Source organism: Notolepis coatsorum (genome assembly GCF_963971535.1).
Source record: "Notolepis coatsorum genome assembly, chromosome: 7".
Lineage (NCBI taxonomy): Eukaryota > Metazoa > Chordata > Actinopteri > Aulopiformes > Paralepididae > Notolepis > Notolepis coatsorum.
The window spans coordinates 44,917,820-44,943,149 of record NC_140171.1 but is presented as its reverse complement, the minus strand read 5'-3'; the positions used below and the strand labels follow the sequence as shown (position 1 = coordinate 44,943,149).

The following is a 25,330-nucleotide window of genomic DNA, read 5'->3' as shown; positions in this document are numbered from 1 at the left end:
CTGGTTACGCAGGAGGTAATTATACAACCTGAATCTTAGGGAATTATATCTATGGTACACTAGTAATATAGCGGGAGATACTGGAAGGGGTTCCCCCTGGTTGTAAGCCAGCAGGGGTAGAAGATCTGTCGGTAGTAGAACGTCTGGTCAACGATGACTAAGGAGACTCCAGGTACAGGAGCCGGTGCAGTAGCCTCTTGATCCACAGACGAATACAGCTGTTCTCCGTAGACTGTAGCTCCACAGTGAAGAAAGCTAGTCGGCCTCAGGCTCTCTGAGGCGCCGACTCGACTTGACTCCTCGCGGGGTAAATCCAACACGTGCAGGCGTCGGCGATTATCCGCTCCATAAATCACAGGACCAAAGCAAATATATTCCAGCCGCAAAGGGCTATGTAGTCGTCGGGTAGATTAATCCAGTGTACATGTCCATACGGTTCTCGTCTAGGTCTCCTCGGGTGAAAGCGCCATGTGGTCAGCCCAGCCTGGATAAGAACTCTAGCTAATACGAGGAAGCGTTGGAGATGCTGGTCACTGTAGAACTTTAACCGCACGATACACTATACACAAATAGACTATTATTGACTTAATAGAAATATATCGCACTCGACGGTATAGCGCCAAACTCTGACAATTCAGTTATTAATTCGCACGCGGTCTCAATGCTCTATTCTGGGGCCAAACAGGCCATACTTCACCGCACGTTGTATCGTGGGTGAGGCTTCAACTTATTGGTAACTCACTAAAGGGCTAAGGGGCTTCTGTATTCACCTGCGCCGTATTTATACGCACGGTGAACAAACTAGTGCCAATCTCATTTCTGTCGCGTATCCCTGGGCAAGGCCGGGCATGTCCAGACACGTCTTGACGGTGACTTTGAACCTGACTCCGGAGGCCGGTCCCTGGCGCCGGTGGACCGCTGTCCAATAGGAGAATGAAATATTATGGTCTGGGCTAAAGGGATATTCCGTGTATATGTACAAGGAATATACAAGGGATATCAAACGATATACAAATACTATGCAATATATATCAATAAATAAATATATATATTCGGTTTAATCTGATCCTTTGTAACACTGACGTTTAAAACACCTCGGAGCTGCGCCTCGGTATTTTAAACTCCGTGTCGGTCAATTATTTTGCGACAATGACCTCGTAGCTATACATTATCCCTTACCTGGTTAGCTATTTAGCTAATATTGAATAGCATTAACGCTAGCTGGCTACAACGAATTCTCACAAGCTGGTTCGAGTTTTCTCATAGCCGCCCGCGAGTAATCGATTAATCACGGCCATCCCTTGCCTAGGAATTGCGATTTCCATTGGCACATTTTTAGATTCATCTTTGCTGTAGTCGCACATTACATTGCAAAATAAATGCTTACGTGTAGCACACTTTGATCTGAAGCAACGGTATCGGGTGTACATTCCCAGTAAGTCTTCAATAAACCTATCACAGTGTATTTGTATAATATCACAGAGGTTCATTGTACCAATGAACCTCTTCTCTTGTTTGTCTCAAGGCTCTGTACCATTATTACGATCTAAAATGTAATAATTGTGGAATATTACTGTAATGAGTTGTATGTGTATGATCCAAGCGTCCTATGATCCTCATAGGAGCATAACAGAAAAAAGCATTCCATGTGAAGGTATTCTGTATTTTTGCATGTCATCTAATAAAGAAACTTGAACTTGTTTCTGGCTAGAGGAGAATGCTCATGAACACAGAACATAATGTCCTATGGCTATGACAGTGCTGAAATTCAGTGGTGTTCACCTTTAAGTCCATCGCTCTTTTATCAGGCTCTCCCCAAAATAAAATCACTTTGGTCCAAAGCAATTAAAATGTTGTCCTGTACTCCTTACCAGTGGACGGTGGCAGCCTTGCTGTCCAACAGTGTCTGTGCTGTACTCCAGCTGAAGCGCACAAACTGGGGATAGCCAAACACTGGGTCCAAGTGTTTCAGCAGCCAAGCCTTGGTCTTTGGATCTGGTGAGACAGGAGGGAGATCACTATAGTGTGGTGGTGACCATGCTGTCTGTGTTTACATAATCAAACATATTCTGATTGATTTATTGAAAATTGTATTAACAGATTACAGATTACAGTACAGCTCAATACACACAATTGTTAAGGGGATGCAGACCAGAGAAAACACTTTAGTCTTGTTTAGATCAGGGTCGCCCATTTTCAATTCATCACAACATTTATGACACACAACATACAGATATACAGTACTGTCACATCCAGACATTTATGATATACAAGATATACAAATATACAGTACTGTTTATTTACAGACAGAGTTTCTAACAGAAGGGGCGGTCGGATGGCGTAGCGGAGATTGCGCTCGTCACCAATGCAAGAGGCTGCGGTCTCGACTCCCGGAGTCAGCATTGCCTGCGGCTTGTGCCGATCGCCATACTAACTCGTTTGGCTGAGTTAGCGGGAGGGAAGTCGTGGGTGGTAATCTGGCGTTGTGGACAGGTCAGGTCTGGGCACCTGCTCAGTGAAAGGCAGGAAATGGTGAAGGCAGCGTGACCTCCCACGCGTTACGCTTCACCAATGAGAGTCCTCGCTGCCAGGTGAAAAAAAAGCCACTGGCTGTCTCCGCATGTGTCGGAGGAAGCATGTGGTGGACTTCAGGGTTCCCTTGTACCGACCAGTAGGAGGAACATGCGCACAACAACCAGTTAGGGGAGGGGGGAAATTGGCATAACGACTCAATTGGGATGGGGAGAAAAAAATTGAAAATCAGGCGGAGAAAAAGGGGATATAAAAAATAAAATAAAAAAGAGTTTCTAACAGAATATATATACATTTGAGGGGGAGGGGCGGCTACGTGGTGTAGTGGGCAAGGCACTCGCCACGAAATGCTGGAGACGCTGGGCTCGTCAGTTCGAGCCCAGCGCTCCACATTTGCTTTCAGTTTAGCTGGTCGTCCGTACTAATACACATTGGCCGTATTAGGGGGTGGGAAACTGATGGGTGGAAAGATGCGACTGCTGTTACCTCAAGTACCGGAGGAGACTTGTGCTATGTATGACTTAGTCCACATTGCAGCCGGCTTGTGGGAGGCAAGAAACAGCGTCCGTGACAGGGGAGGGTTGAAATTGGATGATACGAAATTGGGATGGGAGAAAATATAGAAAATGGGAGAAAAAGTGGATACAAAAAAAATACATTTGAGGGGGAGGAAACTGTACATTGGGGGTGGGTGGGGGGTTTGGACATTTACCGGGGCCAGTTTCTAATTGCAGCCTCCCGTAGTGCCTTGGCCTTGTTTTCATTTAAAAAAAGGTTTCCGTAAAACGAACTCATCTCAAGAAATAAGTGTGTGCCACAAATGTACAAAATAAATGTATTTCCTGTTTTAGACGTCGCTCTTTTATTTTGACACCCCCCGACCGGAAGTGTTATGGTAGTCCGTTATCGTCCGGTTCTGTGATTTTGAGCTAACGTAGCGTTAGTTTCCAAAGGAGTGGAGAGAGAGAGACCGCGGCTCAAACTACCTGTGTTGTATTAAAGTAATTGATTGATGTTTAACTTGTCCCTGTGTCCAGTCATTTCGACTAGCAAACGTCTGTATTTAACGTTACCTCAGGATACCACTGTCTATTGTATTTAGTTGGTTAGCTATTTAGCTAATGTTGATAGCATTTTTAATAGCATCAACGCTAGCTGGCTGGCTACAGCTCAACACCAGCCATGGGAATACTATTTACTAAATTATGGAGGCTTTTTAATCGTCAAGGTAAGAGAGGATTTGTCATGATCAACTGAAGGCGTATGCTATGGAACAATAATGTGCTTGGCTACTACTTGGGTTTTCAGAAAAAGGCCAGCTATGTGATGCTAGTATCGTGTATTGCACCCTTTTTTATTTAATTTTTTTTTTACATACCGGTATTTGTTTCACATGTATGTGTAAGATTATAACCGTTTGTTGGTTTCCTTAAACATATACGTGAATGAACAAAATTAAGTAAAAAAAATATATATATTTTCTTTCTAGTTTCCCCCCCCCTTTTCGAGTAATACACGATCACTTGAGTATAGCATGCGATCAATCGATGTGGATTCTTCTTTAAAAATGCCCATCCCTAGTGCATACGATAAAATACTTTGACTGATACGACCGAAATCGGTTTCATCTGGACATGGCCTTAGAGCGGTTTTGAAGGTGGGTAGGGATTCACATTCTTTTACGGCTGTGGGTAGGGCATTCCACATTATTGTGCAAAACGTGTTTAGTCCCTTGTTTGAGCCGAATCTGGGTTGAACATGATTTGTGGAACTCCCTCTGGTGTTGTGGTCGTGGTATTCTATTCACTGACCTTTGGGAAGTATTTCGACATGTACATGGGTACCTTAGTGGTGTAGTGCATCTTGTAGACCAGGCCCATTGCAAGTTGCTGTACTCTGTCGTCTACTCTAAGCCATCCTAGGTTGTCAAAATGGGCAGGGGTGAGGTGGGTTCTATGAGTAAGGTCAAGCAGTAGTCTGACCAGTTTGTTTTGTGACGTTTGTAATCTTGTTTTTATGTTATAATGTATGCTTGAAATTGAACAATCAAGATGTGCATTAAGTGCAGACTTTCAGCTTTAAGTATTTACATCCAAATCAGGTGAACGGTGTAGGAAGTACAAGAGTTTCTACTAGGGCTGCACGATTAATCGATTTTTTATCGAAATCGCGATTTGGAATGATGCAATTATAAAATTGCAAAAAAATAAAAAGAATATATTATAATCGCTAATTTAATCGCAATCGCAATATCTGTCAGAAAAATCGCAATTAGATTATTTCCCAAAATCGTGGAGCCCTAGTTTCTACATGTGCTGGGTTTCGTCCCTGGTGATGCTCTGCCAGGCCTCTACTGCAGGGAGGCACATTACATTTACATTAAAATTTTTAAATAAAATAAAAAAATTACATTTAGTCATTTAGCTGACGCTTTTATCCAAAGCGACAGAAGTTTTGTACAACAAGCAGGAAGGGTACAACTCTATCAGCTGAGTAACAATGTTCATCAAAGTGTTGAGTGCTACAGTGTAGGTTAGTATTGTACAGTGTAGTAGGGTTAGGTTACGTGTAGCACATATATAAATTGTTGTAAATACCCTCAAATTAAAGCAGGAAGTCTAGCAAGGCACATGTGTACAGAGCCAAAATTATGAAGATTGTGTTGATGTCCAAATATTTATGGACAGACTATAAATGATTCCGCAGTGGTTCTCAAACTGTGGTGCATGTTCCGCCTAGGGCCCCGATTCTCAAACAGTGGGTTGTGACTGGAGAGTGGATCAGGGACTGTGCCGATTAGGTTGAGAGCTTGTGATGATAGGCGCCAACACTGAAAACAATTCTATCTGTGATTTTGGGATCTCTACAAAAATATGAAATATACTTGTTTTTGGCTTTAGTGGAAAAGATTAACTAAAGAAATATATATATATATTATTATTTGAATAATTTCCATTTCTCTCAGATGAACACAGAAGTCACCAGATTTCTTGGAAATGACCCGGGCCCAATGTCCCTGCCTATTTTTGGCCTATTCTCGCCTAAAGCATAATTTATTTCTGTGTTTACTGTTGAGCTCTAGGATTGAAACGGACAAATAATTCCAACTGCGAGATACTTCTTGTACCCTAATGTTTCATGTCAGGTGAAAAGAAACCATGTCATGACAATCTAGGGAGGTGTTTTGACTTTAAATCTATGAATACTAGTTCACAGGATAAAATTATAATACATTCTGCAGTATGTAACAGTGAGAAATCCTACATCACCAGGCAGTAGTCATTGTACGGTTTTCTTTTCATTTTTTTGCCATTTAACCTTTTTCTCCCATCCGCCAATTCTGTCATCATTATGCCAATTACCTCCTGGTCATTGCGCTAATGCGCTATCCTCTGTCAGTCTGGGGAGGGTGTATGCCTCCTCCGATACATGTGGAGTCACCAGCCACTTCTTTTCACCTGACAGCGAGGAGTTTCACTGGGAGAAAGTGATGCACGCGGAGGTTCACGCCATCTGCCCCAGATCCCATCCTTGCTGAACAGGCGCCCCGACCGACCAGTATGAGTCGCTACTGCAATGACCAGGACTCACACCCCACCGGCTTCCCACCCATGAACACTGCTAATTGTGTTCGTAGGGATGACTGGAGGTACCGCTGCCGGGAATTTAACCCGGGTGTCTGTGGTGGTAGGCAAGTGTTTAGACCCCTACACTACACAGCCACCCCAGGCCCATGTTCTCTGACTTGACTTTATTTATTAATTTTCTCATGAAGAATACTAACTTGATTAATATCGTGCTGTTTCATAGAATGAGTCATGACAATTCCTGGGCAATGTAAAAAAAGAGAAATTTGGGGAAAATGGCGTCTGATGCAGAACAGGTTGAGACCAATGCCCTTCAGAACTGCAGGGTGTGTGTGGAGTGACAGGTAAAGAGAGAGAATTCTCCGGAGAATAGGACCAGACCCTTTGTTCCCAGAGCCCAGGAAAAGACGACGAGGAAAGAGGGCTGGGATCCGAAACAGGCTGAGATCCAGACGCCACCGTACACCACTTCCCAGTATATTGCTAGCCAATGTACAATCAATAGACAATAAACTGGATGACATCCGAGCAAGGATTCAATATCAAAGAGACGTTAGGGACTGCAATGTCCTTTGCTTCACCGAAACATGGCTCACACCGGAGGTTCCAGATCACGCAATTCAACCAGCGGATCACTTCTTTATCCATCGAAAGGATCGGACATCATCAGAGTCCGGTAAACAACGTGGAGGAGGTATTGCCTTCATGTTTAACAAAAATTGGAGTGATCCAACGAACGTGAAGGAATTATCCAACCACTGCTCCCCAGAACTGGAATATATAACCATCAAGTGTCGTCCTTTCTTCCTCCCGAGGGAGTTAACGGCGATCGTCCTGGTCGGAGTGTATATTCCACCGCAAGCCAGCAACAAGGTTGCGCTCTCCAGACTACACGACGAGGTAAATAGAATACAAGTGGCTAACGTTAACGCCGCCATTTTAGTACTGGGAGATTTCAATAGCGCCAATCTGAGAAAGGTATTGCCCGACTTCTATCAGCATGTGACTTGCAACACCAGAGGCGGTAACATCCTAGATCACTGTTACACGCAATTTAAAGGTGGCTACAAGGCTCATTCTGATAGTGGCTTTGGCAAGTCAGATCACGCATCCATTTTCCTTTCACCAAAGTACAGACAGAGAATTAAAAGTACTCCCGTAGTCTCGCGAGAGGTGCAGAAATGGGATCTGACGTCAGAAGAGACGATCCGGTCAGTGTTTCACCACACAGACTGGATTGTGTTCCGCGACACAGATAACATTAATGCCTACACGGAGACAGTGCTGGACTATGTCTGTACTAGGGTGAAAGAAACAATCCCCACTACCAAAATGAAAGTTTACCCAAATCAAAAACCCTGGGTAGACAAATCCGTCCGTGAAGCTCTGAGAGAGCGCACCAAAGCATACAATGACGGCCTAGTGGCAGGCAACATGAATGACCACAAGGTGGCGCGACACAACGTAAGGAGGACAGTGTCAGAGGCCAAACGGCGCTACAGGGATAAAATTGAACTCCAGTTTGAACAAGCTGACTCTAGAGCTATGTGGCAGGGGCTCAAAACGATGACAGACTACAAAGGCGCCTCCCTCAAACTGAACAGTGACATCTCCTTAGCAAACGACCTCAATACCTTCTATGCGAGGTTTGATGCTGGTAATAACAACACCAGCTCACAAGCCTCGGCAATGGGGGGGGGGGGGGGTCGGCTGCTGATGGAGGCGCAGTGTTCAGGGTAACAGAGCATGAGGTGAGGCGGACCTTTAAAAAAGTGAATATCAGGAAGGCAGCAGGTCCGGACGGCATCCCCGGCCGCGTCCTAAAAGTCTGTGCCGACCAACTGGCCCCAGTATTCACTGACATATTTAACCTGTCCTTAGAACAGGCTGTCATCCCCACCTGCCTGAAGAAGTCCACTATTATCCCTGTACCCAAAAAATCCAAGCCTGCTTGCCTCAACGACTACCGCCCTGTAGCTCTCACCTCCATAGCCATGAAGTGCTTTGAGAAGCTAGTAAAGGGCTACATCTGCTCCTCCCTCCCCATCAACATGGACCCCCTGCAATTTGCATACCGCCCCAACAGGTCCACGGAGGACGCCATATCCCATGTGCTGCACACAGCAGCATCACACCTGGACAAGAGGCAGGGGAACTATGTGAGAATGCTATTCATCGACTACAGCTCGGCATTCAACACCATAGTCCCCTCCATACTCATAGCCAAGCTCAGGGACCTGGGCTTGGGCTATGACCTCTGCCAGTGGGTCTTGGACTTCCTGACTGGCAGACCCCAGGTGGTGAGAGCAGGCAACTGCACCTCCTCATCCATCACCCTCAACATAGGGGCCCCCCAGGGCTGTGTTCTGAGTCCCCTCCTCTACTCCCTGTACACACACGACTGTGTGGCTCAGCGGAGTAGCAATACAATCGTCAAATTTGCTGACGACACAGTGGTGGTGGGCCTGATCTCTGCCAACGACGAGAGGGCCTACCTGGAAGAGGTCAAGGTCCTGGCGGGATGGTGCCAGGAAAACAGCCTCTCCCTGAACGTCAGCAAAACAAAGGAGATGATTGTGGACTTCAGGAGGTCGGGGGTCAAGGACTACAGCCCCCTCAGCATCGACGGGGCACCGGTTGAGAGAGTCAACAGCTTCAAGTACCTCGGAGCCTACATATCCGAGGACTTGACATGGACCACACACATTAACAGTGTGGTGAAGAAGGCACGACAACGCCGCTACTTCCTCAGGCGCCTAAGGAAGTTCCAAGTCAGCCAGAAGATCCTTAAGAACTTCTACTCATGTACAATAGAGAGCATCTTGACCGGCAACATCACCTCCTGGTTTGGGAATAGCACTGCAAAAGACCAAAGCAGACTACAAAGAGTGACACGTTCAGCCGAACGCACAATTGGAGGGGGGCTCCCCACCCTCCAGAACATTTACTACAAGCGTTGCAAGGGCAAGGCTAAGAGAATCATTAAAGACTCCAGTCACCCGAACAACTGCCTCTTCGAACTGCTGCGGTCAGGCAAGCGATACAGGAGTCTCAAGGCGAGCACAGAAAGACTCAGAAGTAGCTTCTATCCCCAGGCCATCAGGCTGCTAAACGAACAATGAATGAACACTACACAACAACAACCACCAAACGCACATAGCACACACATCCACACGCACACACCCACTTTAAACAAACACACTGTAGCACCCACTCCACACACTTTATAGCACACACCCACTTTAAACAAACACACTATAGCACCCACTCCCCACACTTTATATTTATGGATGAAGGATTGCACTACAACTCGTACACCTTACTGTAAATTGTACCTAAAATTGTACCTCATCCCATTTCTGCTTTGCACTAGATAGTACTGTACATTAGTACACTGCATAGTATTGTGTATTGTATATTATATGGTAACTCAGAACATTGTACATATGTCTATACCGAACACTGTGACCTCATTTTCTTCTTCTAAATTCATGCTATATTATGTTATTATGTTATTTGATACTATCTTGTCTAGCACAGTCTCTGGAGCGTAACAGTAAGAAGCATTTTGTATGAAAGTATTCTGTACTTCTGTATGACAACTATTAAAGAACTTGAACTTGAACTTGAGAAGCCTCTCAGACCTTAATGCTATGGTGTAGGGCTGTCCCCGACTAAGGATTTGTATAGTCGACTTGTAGTCGCCAAAATTAGCAGATAGTCGACTATTTTTTATCATTCCATTTGGGCTGTGGGGTGCTTAATGTCTGAAGGAGTCGACGGAAGGCTTCTTGTCCTCTGCGAAAGCATGCAATTGGTCCACTGACGGATACATCTTGATATTTGTCTAGTCCAGGGGTCGGCAACCTGTGGCTCCGGAGCCGCATGCGGCTCTTTAGCCAATCAGCTGGGGCTCCCTGGCCAAAAATAATTATATATATATATATATTTTTTTACTTTCTTATTTTGGAGATCGATGTCATACTGTACTGAAATGAAAATATATTTCATCAACTAAAATATACAGTACGTCACACCCCGCGCCTCTCCCTGCTGTTTGCAAGTGGCTAATCTTGAGTTTCCGACCCCCCAGTAAGCTAACCATGGATAAATCCAAAAAAAGGAAAGTCTGAGGAAAATAGAGGGTTTAATTCAGCGTGGACAGATGAATTTGCTTTCACGACTAACGATGCAGGCTTACCTGTATGCCTGATATTTTGAAATTTTACTTTTTATTTGATAGATTTTCCACAAATAAGGGAAGGACTCAAATAGAGCTGCATAGTTCAGGGTTTTATTTCAAAGTAGGTCTACACATGGTAGTTTTTTTTCAAAGTGGACTACTTTTTATTTTATAAATGTTCCACAAATAAGGGAAAGACTCAAATATACCTGCATAGTTCAGGGTTTTATTTCAAAGTCGGTCTACAGACGCCAGTGTTTTGTCTCCTCTTCTGTGTTTTATTTCAAAGTAGGTCTACACAGCCAGTCTTTTTTCTCCTCTTCATAAGAGTTTGAGGTTTTCCTTTGTTATAACCGGTCAAAACTAGGGATGTTCGATATTGGCTTTTTTACCGATACCGATATTGTCCAAATCTTAATTTCCGATACCGATATCAAACGATATCAACCGATACCGATATATCGGTATCCCCCAAAAAAACAGAATAATTTCAGGTAATTAACATTACTTATTACATGGCGTTTAACATTCGCCAAAATGCTTGATTGTGATTGGTCAATAGCGCTCGGTTGCCCCTGACAGCGGTCAATTATTTCTCGATAATTCACCGCTGGCATGGGCAACGCGCAATAATGACCGCTGTTAGGGGCAACAGAGCGCTATTGACCAATCACAATCAAGCATTTTGATCGCAGTCACGAAAGCTAAGCATTACCATTATGCACAGCTGCACTACATCAGTGCAATCAAGTCCACACACCTGCCGGCTGCCGGCGATGACAGAGGAGCCACAGAACAACTGCGTCTGCATTTGATCTCGTCTTGTCGATGGTGTAAAATGAATTAGGTATATTGTTAGTAAGTTAGCCATGTAATAAGCGGGATAATGTATAGCTATACTCGGCTGCGCCTCGGTGTTCCAGAACGCAGTGTCGGTCAATTATTTTTATATTTATTTATAAATCAAATCAGAATTTGTTCTTACTTGCTTGCCTGGGTAAATAAAGGTTAAATAAATGTAAAAAAAAAAAAAAAAAAAAAAAAAATATAAAAAAAACTGAAAACAGATACCGATCATTTTCGATATCACATTTTAATGCCAATATCGGCCGATAATATCGGTAGGCCGATAATATCGGACATCCCTAGTAAAAATAGCAATAAAAAGTCAAAAATATTCTTTTTGTTGCTTTACAATTCCATTAATGCAACAAACTGTGTGCTATAAGTATAAAGTATAATAAATCGCAAATTACTTTGGGTATGCAATCGTCAGGCGTTTTATGCTAAATGTGGGGTATGCTTGGGGATAACTATATATAAAATGTTATACACCGTGTTATCTTCATTTTAAGGGTAAATTGGTTTTGCGGCTCCAGAGGATTTTTTTTTATGGGAGGGGGGAAAATTGCTCTTTTGATAGTAAAGGTTGCTGACCCCTGGTCTAGTCCAGGGGTTCCCAAACTTTTCAAGCCGGGACCCAGAAAATAAGGCGTCAGAGAGCCGCGGCCCAATGCACATTGTCAGGCTTTTTTATTTTTTTTTGCCAGGCGACCGATTTTTTAAGCCAAATATCACTTCAATCCTATTAAGTTAGTTAAAGTTAGTTATTCATTTATATGTGCTATTTATGAGGGGGCTAACTTGTTGCAAAATAATAATGATAATAATAATAGCCTCATTAAAATACTATTGTTGCTTCGGTTGTTTTCAGCGTTTTATGTGCATAATCTGTTATTTAGTTTGAAATGTTTGTTGAAATAAGTAGATTTTTCGTTTTTGTTCATTTATTAAGTTAATATAAAACCATATAGTCACATTTTAGAATAAAATAGAATAGAATTTTAGAATACAACTAGAAACACTGTCCTGGCCTGCTTCTAAGTTCAATGGCCTGACAAAAAAATTAAAATAAAAAAAATTTGATTTTTTTTTTTATCATCTCGCGGCCCTCCCGTGGCTGCTCGCGGCCCACCTTTGGGTCGCGACCCCGACTTTGGGAACCATTGGTCTAGTCTAGTGTGTTCATTAGATGGGTGAAATCCTCTTTCAGTGCCTCTGTGGCTGTTTTCTTAGGCAGTTAGCCTCTGGTATGCGTGCCATTAGGGTTAGCCACACTTCTATGCCTCTTTTATTTTGGAAAGAATGATAAAAAAAAAAAAAGGTATAATAATATATATATATTTTTTTGCATTCGACTAAGAGGTTGGCAGTCGACTACGGCTCCTTTCGATCTATTAGTAGACTATTCGATTAATAGGGGTCAGCCCTACTATGGTGACAATTTATACGCAAATCTTTTATTTTTCTTTTTTTAAGGTTTCTTGAGGCATTACTATCGGTTTAAGTATTTTGCCCTAGTTAACCCGTGGGTCAGACAATCAGTATCACCTAACGATAATGTGGCAAAATCTTTGGGTTGCAAAATTATTTGTAGGGTAAAATTATGAATTATTTGAAAGATTTATGCATCTCAACGTTTCAACAAAAGTACCTCAGTGCTTTGGCGTGTTTTTGTTTTTAGCATTACCGAGAACCGGCTGACTTTCTGGCAATTCAACAGACATTACCCTCTTTTGGAAGCCAGAGCGAAGTTCAATTCTAAAGCCAAAGCGAAGATGGAGGCATTACCTCAAACTAGAGATCTTGAGGAATCTGTAGATACCAATCATCTCAGTTTACTGGGAAAGGGATGGAAATATTCAAAAGATTTGACGGGGAAGATTTGTAACAACGGATCACACGGTATCAGTGTTGGTTTCAGCCAACATCAGCATCGGTTTTTCAACACCCAAAATATTTAGTCCAAGATGTGTGCAACTGGAGGATAGGCTTTTGGCAAAGTACAGCAAGCAAAGCATTCAGTCCGATACTTATTTTCAATAGGGCTCGACACCATCACAACTAGACTAAGCTAATATTGATGGGAGAGGCATGAGGACAAGGGGATTTGAGCCATGACTCAACCACAGAGCATTCATAATTATTAGTGCTGTCAGGCAATTAAAAAAATGTATCTAATTAATTACAGGATTTGTAATTAATTAATCGCATTTTAATCACATAACCATTTTAGGCCTGATATTCTATATTCTATAATCATATTTCAAATGTGTCCGGATGGCAGAATTCAGTACTGTATCTACAAAACCTTCTGTTTAATCATCTTCCATTTATTCATTTGCTTAGATTTTTTTTTCAATTTTAGCATAGTGTTATTCACAGTCAAAGATTAAAAAAAAATTGTATTGATATTCTCATTTGGTTCATTACAATTTACTCAAGCCTAGTAACAGACACAGTATTTCTGACACTGGGAATACATTCCCTGAGATCCATAGATGTCCCTAGAATCAGATACCAAGAACATGCAAATGGACCATATTAAAAAACAGTCAAATGATTAGATCATATTTTGATGGAATAAAATATTATGGCACGAAACCTTTAATTTTATAACAGATGTATGCCTATTGCCTAAAAAAGGTTTTTGATCCACTTTTTCTCCCCATTTTCTATTTTTCTCCCATCCCAATTTCGTATATCCAATTCTTCCCTCCCCTGTCTTGAACGTTGCTAGACTATGCCTCCCACAGGTCGGTTGTAGTGAGGACAGAAGCCTTGCATCACGTGTCCCCTCCGCGTCTATATTTATCACAGCCGAAGAGTGCGTCGCGTTTCTCTGATTGGCCATGACGCCCATGTGACCGCGGCAGCGCGAGAGAGCGGCAGTGCGGAAATAGGCTGCATCCTCCACGTCAAGAAAGACAGACAGGCATTCTCTGTGACAAACCCTAACCTTAACCAAATCCGAAATAATGCCTAACCTTAACCGTCCCTAACCTTAACCCTAACCTTAACCAACTCCGAAATAATGCCTAACCTTAACTTAACCCTAACCTTAACCAACTCCGAAAGAATGCCTAACCTTAACCCTCCCTAACCTTAACTTAACCAACTCCGAAATAATGCCTAACCTTAACTAAACCCCCTTAACCAACTCCGAAAGAATGCCTAAACGTAACCAGCGGAAGAATGCACGTTTATAGCGAGAGATGATAAACGTAAAAAAATAAATTGAAGTGATTCGAACTTGTGACCAAACGCACTGCAGGCTCCACAGCACGGCGGCGTACCAGTTGAGCTAAGCGTTGATGGAAAAATATCGGGGATTACGGCTACATAATGCCGCAAGCTCTGCCGCTCCGCTCCGAGCTCTGCCGCTCCGCTCTGCGGCTGCCGCGGGGCGTGTCGCAGCCAATCAGGGAAAACGCGGAAGCACTCGGCAGCACTCTTCAGCTCCAATTAAAGAATAGGCGTCCCCTCCGGTACACGAAGTGGCAGCCTGTCGCATCTCTTCACCGCAGCAGCTCGAACTCTGTGGCGAGGAGTAACGCGTGGGAGGCTCACGCTGCCCCCGTCACTTCCTGCTTCCGTCGCACCGGCGTCACCAAACCAACCTGTAGGAGTCGCTGTCCACAACGTCAAATCCCCACCCACCGGCTTTCCCACCCTCTAACACTTGCCAATTGTGTTAGTATGAACGACCGGCCAGCCGGTAGCAACGCCGAGAGCTGGGCTCGAACCCAGCGTCTCCTGCGTTAGAGGCGTGCTCCAATCAGCCGCCCTATGTATGCCTAAAATTTATAAATTATGTTAACATTAGTGTAAGTAGATTTGGAGAATTATAATTATTATTGGAAGTTAAATAATTAAAATGTGAATCCTAGTATTGTGTCCATTTGGTGGTGTGATGGTAGTGCAAATATATATATACGTATATATAAAGTTTGGATATTACATACAGACATTATATTATTTACTACACAGACACAATATTATACGATTCATCAGCTCTCACTCCCTGAATCAGTCTTTAGGGGGCTTCTTTGTTGGTAGCATAGGGATAAACATGAGTGTTGATTATAAGGGTTCTGATGTAGCCTACAGTACCATTTGGATATCCAGAGCCGTAGTCTGTGTCCACATCTCCTAGGTCCTCTGTGAAGCCCCAGTCTTTCACAGCGTGGTCCCTGGCCACCTGGGGGATGAACACACCTTGAAACATCAGCTGAGCCGTTGATTGTAGATTTTGGAATTTATACATCGCAATTGCCAGTAGCAGCCATGCGAGCGCTACAATCAATGCTCACTATAGTCATAACCAAGTAACCTGTGATTCAGTGCCAGCTGAGTTTTAGAATGCTGGGCATCTCTTTGTGGATATATGGAAGGACATTTTACATAATAGCAGTTAACACACTTGACCTATTCGTTATTGAGAAGGGACAGCAATACAAGGCTTGTAGACAAACACAACCTGGACAACTTATCAGTGGCTCCCAACATCAGGGCCCTGAATCATACATTTCTAAGAGGAATATAATAAGATCACTGTAGCCTGTAGCTGTACCCTCAGGGTCTATTAGAATACTAGTCTTAAGATCACTGTAGGGCTGAACCCTTAGTTTAGATTAGTCGATTATCAGTTGGTTTGGTCTTAGTCAACCAAGACTATTAGGAGGCTAGTTAGACTAAACCTGAACTTTGATTACACCAACTTATTTTTAATTTTTTTTCTCCACTTTTTCTCCCCATTTTCTATTTTTCTCCCATCCCAATTTCGTATTTCCAATTCTTCCCTCCCCGGTCTTGAACGTTGCTAGACTATGACTCCCACTGGTCGGCTGTAGTGAGGATAGAAGCCTTGCATCACGTGTCCCCTCCGCTTGTATCCTTTCGGCAAGCAACAAGCCCTTCCGCGTTGCTCCGATTGGCCGAGCGTGCTCATGCGCATGAGCCGTGACAAGCTCCTCAGCCAGGCAGCAATACTAAGCTCCGCTTAACGCAATTTATACAAATGGAAGTATTGATTTCGCCGTAACAAATCATTAAAAAAATATACCGTTAACAGGAATATGTTGTTTCTTTACACATGTTGGATTATGTAATTGGTTTGTCATGACAAACCAATACAAAAATCATGAATTAACCGGTGGCTACAACAACACACAGTAACTACATGCATCATTGTTTACAATGAACGGTGGGGCTAATCGAAAGGACTGGACACGGACGCGTTAAACAGCAATCAATTAATTTAATATAACAGTCCGGTTCTGTGTTTGTTTGTGTCTGTAGATTGTTGGTGAACAACTAACTTTAGGTTAGTTTAACTTGTCCGTGTCCAGTCCTTTCGATTAGCCCCACCGTTCATTGTAAACAATGATGCATGTAGTTACTGTGTGTTGTTGTAGCCACCGGTTAATTCGCGATTTTGTATTGGTTTGTCATGACAAACCAATTACATAATCCAACATATGTGTAAAGAAACAACATATTCCAGTTAACGGTATATTTTTTTAATGATTTGTTACGGCGAAATCAATACTTCCATTTGTATAAATTGCGTTAAGCGGAGCTTAGTATTGCTGCCTGGCTGAGGAGCTTGTCGCGGCTCATGCGCATGCGTGCGCTCAGCCAATCAGAGCAATGCGGAAGGGCTTGTTGCTTGCCGAAAGGATACAAGCGGCCCCTCCGGTACACGAGGAGGCAGCCTGTCGCATCTTTTCACCGCAGCAGCTCGAACTCTGTGGCGAGGAGTAACGCGTGCCGTGGGAGGCTCACGCTGCCCCCGATACTTCCTGTTTCCGCCGCACCGGCGTCACCCAACCGACCTGTAGGAGTCGCTGTCCACAACGACCAATCCCCACCCACCGGCTATCCCACCCTCTAACACTGCCAATTGTGTTAGTATGACGGCCGGCCAAGCCGGTAGCAACGCCGAGAGCTGGGCTCAATACGCCACACCAACTTCTTATTTTAAAGGATAATACAAAAATATAAAAAAAGAGAACAAGCTCGACATAGGAGAGAGAGAAAGTGAAACTCGAGACAGTGAGAAAGAACAAGACTGAATATATAAAAGAGCAAAAAAAGAAAGTGTCATAAGTGTCCTCTGACCTTGGCACAAATACTGGCAGCACTGACGATGGGGAAGAGGGAGTCAGCCTTGGGCCTCACAGTCACCTCCACCCCTGGGAAACGCTGGGACAGCTTATCCTGGTACTTCTCTGCTGGGCCTACAGTGTCTACAAACACCTGCAGGACAGCAGGACAGGCAGAGGGATGAAGGACAACAGCAAGACAGTAGCAGGGGGACAAAGTATGGAAGGCAGGAGGAGGTTGTGTTCTCTGTGTCCATGTGTCCACTTGTAAGATGGATAGGATATGATCATAGTTTTATAGTCATATACTGTAGTTTGGTTCGTTTTGTTTTACATTACGTTTAGTCATTTAGCTGACGCTTTTATCCAAAGCGACTTACAAGTTTTGTACAACAAGACAGCAGGAAGGGTACAACTCTATCAGCTGAGTAACAATGTTCATCAAAGTGTAGAGTGCTATAGTGTTGGTTAGTATATTAGGACAAGTGCATGACAGTAAGGTTAGTTAGGGTTAGATTAAGGCATCTGGCAAGTAACCACATATGCATCGGGCAAAAATGGGGCTAGTTTGCATACCCAAAGTAATTTGCGATTTATTATACTTTATACTTATAGCACATGCATGAGTCGGGTCTCTTTTGAAAAGGAACATTCTGATCTTTCTTCCACAACAAAGAAGAAATAGAGTTACAGAGGCTTGAACACACTGAAATAAAGGTTGTGTAATCACATTTCTGTTTACTTGCCAGATGCCTGTTTTTAAGTTCCAGTTGAGAGGTAGGAGCTGGAAAACATAACTGTTCCATAGCCTGGAGGCTTATCTACAGTACAGGTCCAAAGTGTATAACAATCCCACAGGAAATTTGTGTTTTACAAGGTTTTTGTAATGCGTGTGCCTGCGTTAATTCGGCATGATTATCCAAAATGGCCGTCCGCTTCCATTGATTCCGAGGCTCTAGTCAAAACAAAGGACTTCCCTGGCTTCTTATTAGTCTTTCTCGTTGCGATCAGCCCCTGCATGGGATAGTGTTGGCTCCAGAATTTCATTGGCTACAAAAGGTGGTAAATAATTTTCGCCATCAGCGGTGACCGGACGTGGTCACTTGTCCGAATGGCTTGTCAAATGACGCTCGTCGGATGTTTCTCGAGACTGGAAGCATGCAATAGGTTGAGTAGGGCGACGATCGAAAGGCGGCAAATTCAACTTTTCAACAATGTATTGGTTGATGGCAAAAACGCAGCCCGGAGCCAGCAGACGAGGGAAAAGTGCTGCAACGTGCTCAGATCAGATACTTAAGTGGTTAATAGGATTCAAATCTCTTTATGTGCAAAATAAATGTTTGCATATACCAGGAATTTGTCCTCTGCATTTAACCCATCCTAACAATTTAATAGCATAGCAAGGCACCCAGGGACCAACTCCAGTTCTAATGCCAGTGCCCTGGTCAAGATAACTCCAGTTATAATACCAGTGCCTTGGTCAAGATAACTCCAGTTCTAATACCAGTGCCTTGGTCAAGATAACTCTAATTCTAAAGCCAGTGCTTTGGTCAAGGCACCTCCAATTCTAAAGCCAGTGCATTGGTCAAGGCAACTCCATTTCTAATGCCAGTGCCTTGGTCAAGGGCAATGGCAAGAGCATATACCTACCATGCATGTCTTTATTATGCCATGTGTATTAAAAATACATGAAATGTCTTTTTTGATATTCATAGCACCACATGGTACTTTATTTAGCATAAAAAGGGTCACAACAGGAGTACAGACAGTGAAACGACAGTTCAGTAAAACTCACCAATATGAGTAAGACTTAATCCTTATCATTAGCCTCCATACCTCTTTGAGCTGTACACCACTGTCCAAGGCATACTGAACCAGATCGATAGCAGCGTCGTGAGATAGAGCATTCAGGTTGTATTTTGTCCTGTGGAAATGCAGACATTTTAATAGGTATAATGAGTAGAATTATCCAAATAAAACTATGTATAGATACATACAAACATAATCCCTCTCAATCATCACTTAAGACACACTACAAGTGTGTGTCAATATTTTCTGCATGTATTTTCTTTCTTTCGGTTTTGCTGTGTTCGGGACTTTTCTGCGTGTCATTCTTTGGGCAGCAAGTGCACTAAGGCCAAGATATACTTCTGTGTGGGCTGTCGCAGCTATTTTCTCTGACCATCATAGCAACATGTGGTTTATAAATCTTTTCTTTTTGGAAGAATTTATGCAAATGTGTACATTTCAGTTATACTTTCAAATCTTCCATTTCTTTCCCCATTCCTATCCCCTAACCCCACCCCATCCCACCCAAGGAGGGCGACAACAAACATACATATAATTCACATAAATAAACATTTTAATTAATTAAAACATAAATACAGATGTGACAGAAAAAAACTACGCAAAAAGAAATTAAGTAAAATTAAAAGAAATAAGAACAAATTGAAATAAAAAGCAGTAATAATAATATATGTAAGTAATACTCTCCATTTTGATAGTATAATTTCCAGATAGTAAAAAATAATAATAATAATAATATTTTTGTTTAAATGGAAAGTCAATTTCACACCCTCAGCTACAAGATACAAGAGTTTTATTTGTCACGGCATACAGGTATACAGTGAAATGCGGGGGGTCTCGCCCGCAACGATGTGCAAATACAAGTAATAATATAAGAGTCCAACCAATAGTGTGACATAGTGCAATAAACAAGTAAACAAAGTACAGGCATATCGGTATCTGTACATGAGCTATTTACAGAGCTATTTACGATCTCAAGCTATACTATTCTTAAAGTGACCACCACAATGCCCTCTCCCCAGCCATACGTGGACTAGCAGTGTCAGAAAGGTAGGTGGGGGAAGGATGAGGGTGATGGGGTCCGAAGTTTGAAAGGAGAAGAGACACTGGGCGCGTTCGCACCTACCATGTTTGGTCCACTTTAAGTGGACCATGGTCCCTTTAGATCAATAGTCCGTTTCGTTTGTACAGGTGTGAACACAAACCGAACTATTTTGAGGACCAAACAACAGAACCATGGTCCTCTTGAAAAGTTGGGACTCGGTTAGTTTCAAAGTAGACCATGGTGTGTTTGGTTAGTTTCAAAGTAGACCATGGTGCGTTTGGTTAGTTTCAAAGTGGACCATGGTGCATTTGCTGTTGGTGTGAACGCGATTGACCTTTATATAGTACCTAATCTAGAGCAAATGAGTGACAGCGCCAAGTGACAGCTTGCGACCAAACATATCTCTCTCTCTCGTCGACTTGCGCCGTGCTCATAATAGTATCTCTCTCATTGCGCTGTCGGCAACTGTTTACATTTGTGAGTGCTATAGTCCAATAGATGAACGACTTGGCGACTGTATGTCCTTTGTTTACAAATTAGATCCGCACCAAAAAGGGTAGGGTGAACGCAGACCAAAATCAAACAATGTATAATTTTCACATTTGGTCCACCAGAAATGTTCTCTATATGTATGAGAGACATAACATCCCTTATCCAGTGCAAATGCAACATGTTGTCTGCATCGCCAAGTTACATTTTTGGCCAGCTGTACGTAGGTCTCGCCGTGGCTTTCGGCGCTACCCGTGGTGCGACTTTCACATGCAAGTATAAAGTTTGCTTCATTGCGAGCATGTATCCCCTCCTTGCGAGAGTGACCCGCCTGCACAAAAAAGGCAGCAAATTAGACCCAGGCAACTACCGCCCTGTTTATATTCTTACCTCCATCTCGAAAGTTATGGAAAGAATTGTCTACGAACAGATCGAAAAGTACCTTGCGGAAAAAAAAGCTAATCTACGCATTCCAATCTGGCTTCAGAACATCCCACTCCACTGACAGTGACACATTCCTTTCTGGGGGGTTTCAAAATAAAAGAGCGACGTCTATAGCAGCGGAATACGTTTATTTTGTACATTATCTAACGTTAACACGAACCTAAACTAACTTTAGGTTAGTTGTAACGATAGTTTAGGTTCGTGTTAACATTAGATAATGTACAAAATAAACATATTCCGCTGCTATAGACGTCGCTCTTTTATTTTGAAACCCCCCAGAAAGGAAGTCATTATATTAGCTTTAGTGTTAGCTCCGGTTAGCTCCGAGCGTGCAGTAGTTAGTAGTATATTATAAATACCAGCCATTTGATTACTGTTTTCTAAATTGGGGAGGCTTTTAATCGTCAAGGTAAGAGGATTTTAAGTCATGGTATCCATAAACTTCAATCGGTTCGGATCCTTTGAATGAATGAGAATGTAAACAAACACGGCTTCCACGTAGAAATCACTGACTGCGCTCAGAGAGGAGTCGTTCGGCAAAAAATTGTTCCGAGTATATCTGCTTAGAAAACGTAATTGTCGAATTAAATTATTTCTCAACGTGGTAAATACACAGGTCACAACATGTTTACAGGAACGTTTTGGAGTTGTATTTGGAGTGTATTTGGTGACTGTAGGGCACTGTAGGGAACGTCAGGCTCTAAAACGCCCCCACTTCCAGTGATGAAGCTAAGCTACGCTAACGGAGCGACTGTTCCCTAAGCTAAATGCACACATTTAGACAAAAAAGGTATGTATCTTCTTGTCTAACTCCAGGGAAGATGTTAAATAAGCAAATTTCCCAAAATGTTGGAGTTTTCCTTTAAGTGGGGCTGTCAATGAATATTCTATATTAAAAAATTTATAATAGTTGTTAAAAAAAATCAATATAAAATATTAGATTGTGGGCGTGGGCCTGAATGCGCTGCATGATGGATAGGAGACACACGAGATCATTGAACGAATAACGTGCAAAGACAGTGATTTGCAATCGCAAGCCCCGGTTGGAAATACTTTTATTAATATTAAATAATTTTTATTAACTTGTGGAACCTCAAGACTGTTTTATGCAAGCTATGTAAACTACAGCTGGCCTACCTTCTTTTATGTTAACGCTATTTTTGGAGTTCTAGCATCAAGAATGTAAGTACTAAGTAGCCTACTTTTCTTTTTTAACACTTTATTGTAAATCATCCCTCAGGGTAAAACATTATTGAATAGAGAAAGAAGAGTCATGCAGGTCCCTAATGGTAAATACCATTTCCTGTTTCATGCCAAGGAAAAGATATCAATTCATGTTTATCACACCTTGTTTGGAGGCGTGTTGTTGTGTATGAATGTCCATTCTATATGCCGCAAAACTATCATTCATTTGATCTCTGAGAGACAGCCCCTTCTCAATCTAGCACCAATCCTCCTCACCCACTGAGAGGGTGTGTGCGTGTGTGTGTGTTCACCACACTATGAGGCTATGCTAAATTACAGGTAATCTCTGTGTTGTGCGTGGGCTGAACGAACATCCGGCCCTTTGCGCAAGTAATATTTTGGGAAGGGGTGAACTTGGGAGTTTTTAATTAAATCATGCACGAAAAGAAAAGGTCCAGTACAGATGCCGAACTTGTTTCGTTGTAATGTACTTGTGCTGTATTAATGACAATACATTTAAAACAAATCTAATCTAATCCAGTGTGAAGAACAGTGGATTGTGCTGAGAAAGGACTGTACTGATGGACAACACCATTGCTAAGTAAGAGAAAGGGCTAGAACTACCCTGGTACCTCTGTAGCATGCTTGTAGAGATGGTGTTGGGCGCGATGATCTGGAGGGCCCAGCCCACATAGCTTTTGGCCTCATCCAGTTTCTGGAAGAGTCGCTCCCGCTCTGCCTCGTTCAGCGTCTTGGAGTCTGGTCAGCCAATACATTAAAAAAAAAATTATAATGTTAGCCTATTTGTTTGAAAATTTACTTATTATAGTGTAATACAGCCATGCTACATTACCAACTGTGATGCAGTGTGTTAGGGAAATGTACCAACACACACATTGCCTTCAGTCCCGGACATCTCGCTCTCTCTCAGAGTACACAGAGCTGTCTACGTCATTATCCAGATATCTCTGTACATATCAATAACTCCAGATATCTCTGTAATGCATATTATGTGTCAATGCTCCACTCTCTACTCTCCTGTATAAATACTTTGTTAGCTAGAGATCTAGGCTATAGGGCCATTGCTGTAACCTTGGTCTCTCCATGTTGCAACATGTCATTCTGTCAGTAAACTCTATCCTTAATTAATGGCTGTTGTCCGCCTCCGTGAATAATATCTGGTCAGATTATTCGACACCAGAGTGGGTGATATCTCCAACCTGCCTCTCTTTTCTTGATTGATATATAATATTTAATTATGTCCTCCACCCCTCAAATCACCAACAGACTTTGTATATGGCTTACCTGCCACTTTCAAATCCTTCAACTCCTGCTTTTTGGAAACCGGACAGAAACATATTCCATAGACCATGGGACCTGGATAAAGAATGAACAACAAGAATATTATGATTATGTACGGAAGCCCTAAGAGGCCATACATTCATACATTTTATTTACTCCGTTTTCCCGTGATAACGGGATCATTTTCTCAAGATCTCGAGATAACAGTCAGTTTTCTCGTGATAACGACTTATTATCTCGAGAAAACAAAGTCTGTTTTCTCGTGATAACGGATTCATTTATCTCGAGAAAACAAAGTCTGTTTTCTCATGATAACGGATTAATTTATTTCAGGGGGGTACATGACATACAGATACAGGTATACACAGTACTGTTACATTTGTGACATACAAGATATGCAAATATACAGTACTATTAAACAGAGATCCTAACAGAAAATATATACATACGAGGGGGAGGAAACTGTACATTTGGAGGGGGTTTTGATTGATTGATATGAATTGCAGAATGGGTACAGTACAGTACAGCTCAATACATACAATTGTTAAGGGGATGCAGACCAGAGAAAGACTTTCGTCTTGTTTACATCAGGGTCCCCCATTTTCAATTAATCATAACATATATGACATACACGACATACAGATACAGTACTGCTATATCTTTTTTTTGATCCACTTTTTCTCCCATTTTTCCATATTTTCTCCCATCCCAATTTCGTATCATCCAATTCAACCCTCCCCTGTCACGAACGCTGTTTCTTGCCTCCCACAAGCCGGCTGCAATGTGGACTAAGTCATACATAGCACAAGTCCCCTCCGGTACTTGAGGTAACAGCAGTCGCATCTTTTCACCTGCGCAGCTCGATCTCTCAGTGTCGAGGAGTAACGCGTGGGAGGCTCACGCTGCCCCCGACACTTCCTGATTCTACTGCGCAGGCGCACCAACCGACTTGTAGGAGTCGCTTGTTCACAACGTTCGATCCCCACCCTTCAGTTTTCCCTCCCCGTAATACGGCCAATGTGTATTACTGCGGACGACCAGCCAAACTGAAAAACAATGTGGAGAGCTGGATTCGAACACGCGAATCCTAGCGTCTCCACACTGGTGGCGAGTGCCTTGCCCACTACACCACCTAGCCGCCCTCAGTACTGCTATATCTATACATTTATGACATACCAGATTTGCAAATACAGTACTGTTTGTGATACAAAAAGAGTCCAGAAAAGAGAGTATATACATTTGACGTAGAAACTGTACATTGGAGGAGGTTGGGTAGGTGGGGTGGGGTTGAGTGGGTGGGGGGGGGGCTGTACATTGGAGGTGGTTGGGTGGGTGGGGTTGGGGGGGAGGGGTTGGGTAAGAGGGGTGGGTGGGGGACACACACTGTACAACTGTACAAGAAAAACTGTACATTGGAATATTGACAAAACCATACTTGGTCATTTACTGTACATTGGGAGGGGGTTGGGTTAGGACATTTACAGGGGCCAGTTTCGAGCCTCCCGTAGGTGTTCTTTGAGAGTGGTTTTGAAAGTGGGTAGTGATTCACATTCCTTTACAGCTTTGGGTAGGGCGTTCCACATTGATGTGGCATAATTGCTAAACGTGTTTAGTCCCTTGTTTGAGCCGAATCTGGGTTTAACATGATTTGTGGAGCTCCCTCTGGTGTTGTGATCGTGGTTGATTGATTGATTGAAAACTTTATTAACAGATTGCAGAATGGGTACAATACAGTACAGCTCAATACACACAATTGTTAAGGGGATGCAGACCAGAGAAAGACTTTCGTCTCGTTTACATCAGGGTCCCC

General features: G+C 42.8%; 1 protein-coding gene across 2 annotated transcripts in view; it reads right to left on the bottom strand.

Annotated features, from left to right (window-relative positions):
• rnaseh2a (ribonuclease H2, subunit A) overlaps nucleotides 1–25,330 on the bottom strand; it is a 43,690-nt gene that overhangs the window by 12,743 nt on the left and 5,617 nt on the right. For both annotated transcript variants that reach the window (XM_084318633.1, XM_084318634.1), the window contains exons 3-8: nucleotides 23,524–23,595; nucleotides 22,851–22,977; nucleotides 19,086–19,173; nucleotides 17,266–17,403; nucleotides 15,256–15,343; nucleotides 1,872–1,995 (exon numbers count right to left, since the gene is read on the bottom strand). In XM_084318633.1, coding sequence (XP_084174759.1) covers nucleotides 1,872–1,995; nucleotides 15,256–15,343; nucleotides 17,266–17,403; nucleotides 19,086–19,173; nucleotides 22,851–22,977; nucleotides 23,524–23,595 — 637 coding nt within the window. The remainder of the gene's footprint in view (nucleotides 1–1,871; nucleotides 1,996–15,255; nucleotides 15,344–17,265; nucleotides 17,404–19,085; nucleotides 19,174–22,850; nucleotides 22,978–23,523; nucleotides 23,596–25,330) is intronic.